At 44.5% G+C, this 10,273-nt stretch overlaps 1 protein-coding gene across 2 annotated transcripts; it reads right to left on the reverse strand.

The window, feature by feature from the left end:
• Positions 1–305: 305 nt before the first annotated feature.
• On the reverse strand, positions 306–7,159 carry LOC109765906 (serine/threonine-protein kinase STY8). 2 transcript variants are annotated; one of them, XM_020324677.4, is made up of 16 exons: positions 6,341–7,159; positions 6,100–6,214; positions 5,899–5,984; positions 5,614–5,709; positions 5,048–5,120; positions 4,821–4,931; positions 4,098–4,145; positions 3,753–3,886; positions 3,409–3,516; positions 3,249–3,322; positions 1,924–2,099; positions 1,726–1,821; positions 1,252–1,332; positions 1,112–1,162; positions 854–994; positions 306–720 (listed from the first exon to the last, which is right to left on the reverse strand). In XM_020324677.4, exons 1-16 carry the CDS (start codon positions 6,556–6,558, stop codon positions 652–654), a joined length of 1,677 nt encoding a protein of 558 aa, XP_020180266.1. In that variant the 5' UTR covers positions 6,559–7,159; the 3' UTR covers positions 306–651. The 2 variants fall into 2 exon arrangements, with proteins under 2 accessions (XP_020180266.1, XP_045089415.1); XM_045233480.2 differs by having other exon boundaries at positions 306–733; positions 6,341–7,034.
• Between the last annotated feature and the right edge of the window lie 3,114 nt (positions 7,160–10,273).

The following is a 10,273-nucleotide window of genomic DNA, read 5'->3' on the forward strand; positions in this document are numbered from 1 at the left end:
CTAGAAAGCATTGGAATAGGAGCATACCAGCAAGATTTTTTTTCCACTTTTTTCTTTTTTAAGATCTAACTTTTTTTCTCTTGGAATGGAAATAGTAAATATGTCATTTGGGCCAAGAGATCCATTACCCGAGAGCCGAGATGGTCACGTGGTAATAATTACTGGGCCAAGCCCAACCACATACAGGATCATTTTTTCCCTCGATTCCTGCGGCCACCGAATTGTTATTGTTTCCTGCAAAAATATGATGCCAAACGAAGCTGCAAAAACTAGTTAATTTATCGTGTTCCAGAGAAGAAAATATGTTAAATAATAACCAAAATGGAACGTGTGATAATGGCATTTTCATCTCATGTTCCTTACAAGACGAACTCATAATCGTACATGAACCAAAATTCAAACACACCAAACTATAAGCCACTCGAAAAACAAATAACCAGATAAAACATAAACTATATCACTCAGGTTATGTAGCACGGGTGTGCTAACTTAACCCAGTTCGTCCTGTGAGCATTTTAGGGGGAATCAAAACAACCGAGCACAAAATTTATGTACATGACATATATACAGGAGACGATGTGCGCATGTCGCACTTTTTAGTGCGCGACAATGTGAAAAGAGGGTCCAGCTTCATGAGCAGGCGCCTTCTTTCTATCGCTGTGTTTTCATCTGTATCTTTTGTTTGGTATGTCGATGGCCTCCTTTGGAGCTGGAGGCGGCCTGCAGAAACATGCTGCTCTTCATCAGTCGGAGGAACCCGTCAAATATTAACCAGAATAACTTCACTTCATTTAGTTTTAAAATTCCATCTTCTTATGAGCCTTAAGGCCTACATATCCAGCAGCAACCTAACCTGAATAGGCTGCAAGATATCTTCAAGTTCCGCGGTGATCTCAGAGAAAACAGGTCGTGTATTGGGGTTTTCGCCCCAGCACCGTTGAATCAATTTAGATATTCTTGGATGCACGCCCGAGGGAATCACCAAGCGAAGTCCCTGACAAACAAGGAGCAATGCCGACTTCTCATACTTGCACGTCCAGTCACCCGCTATTGACAGCTGATGCACAATACCGAAACTGTAATTTAACTTCGTTGGCATCAAATGTCGTACCTGCCTTACTGACAGTGCCGCTTGCAAGGGTGTCAGGTTCTCATACGGGACCTGTATAGCAGGACCAAGCAAGGTTAACAAAGTACCGATGTTCGATGAACTCAATAAGACTTAAAGCTGCAGAGAACACCAAGTTTTACCTTTGAAGTGACCAACTCCCATAGAACAATAGCGAAGCTGAAGACATCTGCCTTGTGATCATAAGGCTTATGGTTTATCACCTGGTAGGACAACAACTTCTAATAAGTACATCGGGTAGGCACATAACTCAGTTGCAAAAAACCTGTCCTCTGAGCTCTGACTAAAGTTCAAGCAGAGATATTACACAGAAATATGCATTTCCGCATAAACTTGCTGGGAAGATGTGGATGAGTAATAAATAACGAAGGTCTGGCTTTATTTATAAAGTCGGGCGCATGCCTTTTCTCTAAAAATAAATAACCAAGGAAAAACAAGGCTATTTGTTACGAAGTTATAGCACATAGTGTCTGCATTTAGTCTTGGTATACGTGTGTTGCAACAGCAAAAGAGTGGTCGAGCAAATATAGGATATTGGATATTTTCTAGAAAGGGGAAAGGATGCCAAAGGACAAATGAACAAACCGACAACACACCTCAGGTGCCATCCATCTGTAGGTGCCAGTTTCGGCAGTCATATCTCCCTCTTGCGATCGTTGACGAGAGACACCAAAATCTGCAATCTTCACGACCTGTTTCAAAAGAACAAATTATCATTTTACTAATATTGAATTGACAAGTACATCAATTTATAACAATACGCATACTTGACCCTAAAAAAACAATACGCATACTTGACCATCGCCAATTAATAAATTGGCAGACTTCAAGTCTCTATGGATGATGTTATTCTGGTGCAAATAATCCATCCCCTTCGAGATGCCAATAGCAATCCTAAGAATCAAGGAAAGCTCCAAGGTATTGTTATGCTTGTGAAGGAAGTCATACAGATTACCTCCAGCCATGTACTCTGAAACAAACACACAATACAAGAGCAAAATATCAGTTAACAGGAAATTACAAACTGATTCATGATAAATAAATAAACTCTACACAGACTTCTTTTTAAGTGGGAGACAGAGGCCTCCGATTTCCACTATGAGAAACCTGAGAAGCAGAAGTTTGTATAAACAAACAGATAAAACGTGAGCAGCTGACCAGTGCAGGGATCCCCAACAGTGATCTACATGCACGCACAAGACGAAGACGTAGAAGAATGCGGAGATGAAAGTGAACAAATTGTAAGCAAGCTTCAGGTAATGAGCATGTCCAGCAGCACATCTTCACAGTATCAAACTACTGGATGCTCTTTCGATGCGCTAAATACTTCACTTTACATACCAAAATTTACAGACTAAACTACTTTGAACTGACAAAAAAAAACAAATAAACATCAAAACACACAAGCGGCCAATGCATGTGAAGGTGCTTTTGGGATAGAAACAAGAGCACCACAGTACCAGAAGCACTTGAAAATTGGCATTTGGCCCATACTAGCACATAAATGACATTGTGACTATAATAATGAATTATACTCGGTTCGGCAAAATGTATTTAGGTCCATATGTAAATGGTGTAGCATTTCCTATTAAATTTCAAAATGCAACTTTATGTAATTATGGAAACAAATATTAATATCTCATACATGAAATAGTAGCTGCCAAATGAAAGGCATGATAGGCTGCCTGAAGGATGGGCAGAGACCTGTCGATCTGATAGAAACAGAGCAACAAGATTCCACCAATCAGACATCTCTTGTATTCTGTCGACTTGTACTATGTTGCAGCACAATGTACATACTCTTTATGTATGGGTGTAATAAGCAAAATATCACAACTTCCCTCTAGACTTATCTGCTCTTGAAGTCCCTACCAAAATACATAGAAGACAGGAGTTATCCCCTGCCTTTCGAGCTCATTTTTTCTTTCTTTCGCTTGTTTCTAAATCAAGCTTATCAAATGTGTTATTAATAGCTATTTAAGCACAGGCTCCAATTTTTAGTCACCAATGTTAATCATAGTGTAAATGTGCCCATGGATAACAGAACTTTCATGTGAATCTGCAACAATAAGGATATTGATTGCTATTCATACTACAACAAGCAATATTAGTGTCTTGCCTGTTACAATGAGATACTTTCGCTGCTTTGTGCATGCCCCGTAAAAGCGAACGACATTTTCATGATTAACGCTCCTGTACATCACTATATTGTGTTAGCATCTTCTGGAATTAAATGGTTCAGTGAAGTCGATTATGTTTCACGGAAATAAGAAACATACCTTAAAATCATTATTTCTTGCAAAAACTCCACTTTTGAATTATCGTTAACATGTTCAGTTCTAAGGAACTTTATTGCAACATCCACATCAAGGTAAGTTCCTCGATATCTGCAGAATGAAAAAGGAAGACTGGTTATTGAACTGTCCTGAAGATTCCACAAATCATAATACAGCTGCTTTCACTATGTTTCTTGGCAGTGTCCCTTGTGAACCTATTTCATTCTGTAAATATGTAAGAAAAAGGCATGCTGCCCACACTAGCAGAGTAGCAGTTAAGTGGTGGCTGTCATTCTAAATAATTACTCTTTCCTCTGTTTTCTAAGCAAGTGTTATGTAGTTCTTACAAGTCTCCAGAAGATCCGGACGCAATCTTTTCTTCAATCTGCAACAGATCCCTGTCAAATTCAGATTCTCCAATCTTTTCTTGCAGCTCTGATATTCTCTCCGAGGCTGAACTTGTTAGATTAGATAACGAGGGCTGTGTACCACAAGGAAGTTAACGTTGTTAGGAAAAGGTTAGACACAACTTGTTCATTCTTGCAATGCTGACTGCATACATTTACAGCACTGCATCTGCATAGTTAGAAAAGTTGAATTACCAGCACCTATGTATAAGTGACCAGGCAGACACCTAAGAATGTGAAGCATTCACGTACGTAATGTAACTAAAAAAAGAAGAGAAATCATACATTACGTTTTGCTGTCTCCTTGAGCTGCTGCAGCAAACCATCTGTCTCCTGCATACAGCGTCAGGCAATATTTTACTCAAGGAAACATTTGAAAGCAACAATGTGTAATATAACCTACAGATGCTTCACTACTCACAAGAATCTACAGGGCACATTGATAACAAGTTGATAAGTGTAGCAATTAAGGTTATCTGTCGTCAAGTGTGTAAAGTCAAAATGACTTCGGTTACTTCATCTTACGAAGCATGCGCTCCAAATTCATGGGTAATGTAAAAATACAGCGCTCGGTTTTATAACTCCGTTATAAGGTAAATACCTACTGCATACTTGTATGAACTAAGATGGTGCCCATGGTATTTTATATTTCATTGACAGTAACTTGGGGAAACACATAAACTGGTTTTCTTTTTTGCCAACTGGCACTGTTATGTAAACAATTATTATGTGTCTTTCAGGATGTTCTCCTACAAGAATCGGAAGTTTCCAAGGGCAAGTTATGCAGTTCCAGATATGTGTTGACAAACAGACTAGCAATATAAACGGAATGACTGTTATCACCAAGAATTTGTGAGGAGCTCTGTAGATCGAGACCTCCTTGGCTCTGACCCCACACAAACGACATGATGTAAAGCTGATGCGATTAATCGTAATGCTATCATAAGTAATCAGTCACACATATAGATGTGCTCCAGTATAAGTGTATAACAATGCTCTGAGCTTTACCTCTGTTTCCCAGCCATCAACAACAAACACATCCAAACACAATCCATCTGTTGTTGAGAACACATGAGCTTCACGAATGTTCAATCCAAGATCCGACAGCAGCGTAGATAGCTACAAAATAAGAATTCGATTTTTCATTAAAGTTGGTCTAAGTAGTATGAGATGGCAGATATGGAAGTCTAAATAGAAAACTCATAGCAGAAGGATTGATACTCCCAAGCCTTTACCTGACTAAGGAGCTTTGGCTTGTCATTGGAAGAAAAAATAATTTCATGAAGAAGGGGAATTTCTGTATCCCTCCTGTGAAAAATTTCATTGGCAACTGAGGATCAAAGTTCGTTGCTCATGCAGGTTTATGAAAAGGAAGCACAAAATACACCACTTGCCAAACTATTATGAGATATCATAGATATAAGTAGTACGCACAAAAGCATGGAGAAAAGACATGGCAAGTGATTTGGATGAATTATTATGGCAAACTGCACGAAGATAGGCTGCCCACCACCAGTCTCCTAGATAGTCTTATGGTTCAATATATCATTCCAGATTGAAAATGAAAACATGCTAGAACCTTTCTGTCAAGTTATGAGAACCATTGGGCCACATGGTTGCTTTTTGAATTAAAAAATTCTGCGACACCACGACCTACCAGAAAAGTCACCACTGCATCTTTTGGGGAAATCATCCAGGTTTTACAAATCAGAATGAAAGCATGATTATATATTTCAGGCAGGGAGACAGTGGGTAAACAAGGATTTCAACTGAATTTCAGAAGTTGGGGCTCGAGAAAGACCGTGCGGAAATGGCCTCGAAGTCGTCCACGCCTTTTCTTCGCCCCAAGCTGAGGTCTTCCATGAGCCTCTCGTCAAATCCTTTCAATCCGCCGTTGCTGTTCATCAACGTATGCATACCTTGTCTTAGCAAGCAAGATTGTTTAAATTAAGCCCAACTAACTTTGTCTGGTGCCAAAATGAAGACAAGAGATGATCGCGTATTTTTCCTGTAACTTGAAATGATGATCAAGCAAGTGTAAGGCAGGGCATTGGAGAGTGGGTGGGTGGGTGGAGTGAACCTATACCTCAGATTGGAAGCCAGAGAGCCCCCACAATTACCGTTTTGATTCGGAGCAGACTCGGCATCCGACGGTTTGTCGTCATGAAGGTACTGCCCATGGAGACAGAGCATGTATATAGCAGAGTAAGTGAGACTGCAAACATCTTCTTTCAGAAACACACAGTGATTGACAGTGTGTTGAATGGATGGATGGGTGGGTGGTTACCCGTAGGAAGCGTGCGTGGAAGACGGGGCGGTTGTCGGGGTCGGCGCACTCGGCGAGGATCCGGCGGTGCAGCAGCACGTCCTCCGCCTTGTTCACGTCCAGGTCGATGTAGTAGCTGCACCGTACCCGGCGGACACAAACAGACAGGCAGAGAGCTCGGTCAGAGAAACTGAAAACGCGGCCGGCGTGGGCAGCAAGGTTTGATCTTTGATGTGGACGGCGGGCGGGCGGGCTGACGGACCTGGCCGGGAGGCGGTCGTAGTGGTCCTCGAGCACGCGGTTGAAGAAGGGGTCGGAGAGCGCCTCCTGGTTGCCGACGGCCCGCAGGCGGTCGTAGATCTCCCTCCTGACGTCGGACAGCTGCACCCCGCCGCCGCCGCCGCCGTGGGCGGACGCGGCGGCGGCGGGGACCGGCCAGCAGCTCTCGCCCGCGCCCTCCCCGTCGCTGCCGTCGGCCATCCGCCTGCCCGCGCGCGGGGGCCTACGCGGCGGCCATCGCGGCGCCCTTTATGGGAGCGGGAGGGAGGGAGATGGAGAGGGGGTGAGGGAAGACGGGGTGGATGGTGACGAACTGACGACGACGTACGGCAGTGGGTTGGGCTGGGGTGGGGTGGCGGGCGGGGGGAATCCGAGGGGCGGCTCTCTTGGCGGTTGCGGCCGGCGAGAATCTTCTAGAGGGCGGCGCCGGCCGGGTATTTATAGTTGCTCCCGAGGGGCAGTCCCGTACTTTGCCCTCCGCGACGACGGACGCCCACCGGCCGGCGAGGAGGAGCCGAGCCCAGGAGGAATGGCGGAAAAGGAGGCCGGCCGGACGGATCCTCTGCGCCGGCGCCGGCGTGGCGCAGGGCCCACGTGTCCTTATCCGGTTCGAATGCCTGGGCCCACCCTCTGTTCCGGGAGTAGAGGAGGGCAGACGAGACTGGGCTATCCGCTCCGCTGGCTGGCCCCAGCCGGCAGTGGGAGAGGGGCAGGGGGAGATGGGAGATACTGGTACTCGAGATTCCGTGGCAGTGGAGTGGGAGATTCCAAGCCTTTGACCTCATCTACTCCCGGTGTGTCCGGCTTCGGCCTCAAGCTCCCGGTGTAGTACTACCGGTGACGGAGATTCCGCCCGAGATTCCGTGCACGTTGCTCCGATCCGACGTGCCAACCACGTCGCTCTCCTCCGTACCTACCCTTGTGTTCTTGCCAAGTGCCAGAGTCTCCCCACACACACACACACCAACGGACGGGACGCAACTATTCACACAAGGAAATCAAAAAAAGGTACAGCCCGGCTCCCCAATTTTATCGGATGGACGGCCCAATCAGTGCCCGGTCACGTAACCGCGAACCAGCCGGTCGTCCTAAACTGGGCGGACGTCCATATTGGCCGGCACCTCTTAAATTCAGCTTAAATCTAACAAGGGTATGGGAAGGTCTGGACGCGGCCGCCACGTTGTACTAGCTCACCTGACCCGGCCCCACATATATCCCTTCGAACCAACACTGGACCAGAGTCACAGCTCACTCTTCACTCCACTCTAAACACATCTCACTACCACACCCTATATGTATAGTTATTTTTTTCCACGCATGCCCCGGTATTTACGGACTACTAGCCCATTCTTCTAAAATTCCCCTACCTTGTGAGGGCAGAAACTTTCACTTGTTCAAGCCACCAACCGCCACCTCCAACGAGCATCTCAAAGCAAAGTCGCTTCCCTGCCGTCGCTAGGAATCCCTGCGGATCACCATGGCCATCATGCTACGGGGATCGATGCCAGTCGGCCACTGCATTGTTCCTACCGGCCGCCACCACCGCCACCCATGTGGTATTTGGTGAAATAGACTGCTATTGTTTCTTCCCTTTTCATGTAGATTGACAATGTTCGATGGCAGCTACATGAGCACTAATTTGGTGTTTATTCATGTTTTCTTTTGACATTTTTTGGTGCATCTAGAGCTTATGTTGTATTTTTTTGATATAAAATTATCATAATTATGAACTAGAAATGTTGTAGAATTATGTGCAGTAGAACGCATGCATTCCATTTCCTTTCAAGTATCTATTAAAAATGAAAAGGTTTGAATTACTATGATGTGAAATTAGAGTTCAAATGTTGTTTGTGTATACAAAGAGAACAAAATAGAACGCAAAAAAAATTATAAGTGATGCACTTTTATGGAATCTGTCAAGTGAAACACAAGAGAATAAGTCCACACGGGCTGCCCCTAAAACGATTTTTTTCACATAAAGCAGCAACGTTGCATGTCATTCATGAAGAAGAGGGAACAAATTTAAAAGCAATGAATAAAGGTGAGAGTGCTCGACTTTAGAGATCTCGTTGGCTCAACCAAACATAGATGGTCTTCGACTTCCATTGCCATTCAACAAAGCAAGGCAAGAGCCATGAGCGCTGGCCATCTGCTGGCCACCCAACAACACCTCGTATGGGAACGAGGTGGTCCAAGGAGGATCATATCTTGCTAACCTGGCTTCAAACGGGAACATCAGGGGCTATCAGCCACTTGATCGAACCAAGATCATGCCATACATACATGCAGCATCAACGACGACCAGCACCTACCACTGGCCACTCCAACCGGTACGCTCTCAAAGAATGATAATCTAAGAGGTGTGATACACAAGCGCCATAATCGTTGATCCCTTACAGGGTCTAGGGTTTCCTCCGGAGTTGCCCCAACTCGATGAGCGAGCATGTCATAATGATGCCTTCAAGAAGGAAACGATACCTGCAAGTATCATGTTGTCAGCCCCAACCATTGAATGAATGCGAGGACTTAGCCCAGCACTACGCCATAGCCACCAACTCAAGTCTAGACTAACTGACCACTTTCACCATTCCAAGTCCAACGAACACCGACCGCGCTGAGTTCCATAACTGAAACTGCAATTTTACCCATAAGTGGGTTATGGTGTAAATGATAATTTAAATTGATGTCTAAGAATATGTGTTAAGTTTATATAAGGTGTGGGTTAGTCCAATGGTTGAATGCAAAGATGCATGTTGACCCCCCCCCCCCCCCCCCCGGGCCAAGTTAACTGCCCCAATTGTTGGTAGGATTAGGCTAGGGGATAAAAAGTTTTCAACGTTGCCTTCCCTTGTGCATGTACCTAACAGGTCATTATTTTTTCCCTGTCAATCCCCAATCCCCACTTCAATTACAATTACAACCCCCCTCCCCCAGGGGAAGAGATCTGAGGGAGTTGGGTGATGTCCTTTGAGATCTAGTTTGGATAGCGAAGGTTCCCTGCCTTTTCCCCGAGGAGTGACGTTGGGCTATCGAACCCATGAGAGAATGTGCACTATGAAAATGACTCTAACAAGTTCTTGTGAGAGAATTAAATTATAGTTTTTCAACCGGACCTTAACAACCTTAGGCGTGTAAACACTAGAATTAAAACATGCATGAGTATAAGGTCTTTTTCTTACAATCATATATTTGTTCTCGAGATCATCATGATATTAATCTATGCTCGAGAAGACACCCATTAAGATGTGTTTATGACACGTTGAAGTGGACGATGTGTCCAAATTACGTCTTGGCCGGTGCGCGACCTGCATCAAGAGTTAGTTGTCCAAGCGAAGGCCCTCACCGTCTTGTCAGGTTACTTTGATTATTAAGATTAAAAATCAGAACAAAAGCATTGGGCATTTAATGACTATACCTCATGAATCTCTGAGGATTGGCTTTCCACTACCATACTAAACTTTTCTATCACTGGTGTTAAGAATCGCATTCCACATCCTCCTTGCTCCTTACCTCCTCCTTGATCGATCTCCATGATCCTGGGTACTTCCAGGGTTGTAGAACGAAAATAAAAGACAAGAGACAACTCCCTTGCAATCGGACACATACATTATTGAAAGTCATTCCACCGATCCCTTGTACAAATACATCGGGTTTCAAGGCTATGCCTCAACCATTGTCTTGCCAAATTACTCACACATGACGATCGGATCGCAGGAGTAAGTCACCGGAGAAGACATAAAGAAGAGTGCTTTATGGATAATATGTCTGACGATAGTCGTTGGATGCGATACACGATTACAAGTATGAGTAACTTGGAGAGCGGTTGCTACGGTGATGATGGTGGTGGCGGATATGGAGATGAGATAGGGTTGGGAGATGACTTTTGTTTCACAAATGGTGTTCTCGACGCTCTCTT

Source organism: Aegilops tauschii, chromosome 2 (genome assembly GCF_002575655.3).
Source record: "Aegilops tauschii subsp. strangulata cultivar AL8/78 chromosome 2, Aet v6.0, whole genome shotgun sequence".
In the NCBI taxonomy this organism is placed as follows: Eukaryota; Viridiplantae; Streptophyta; class Magnoliopsida; order Poales; family Poaceae; genus Aegilops; species Aegilops tauschii.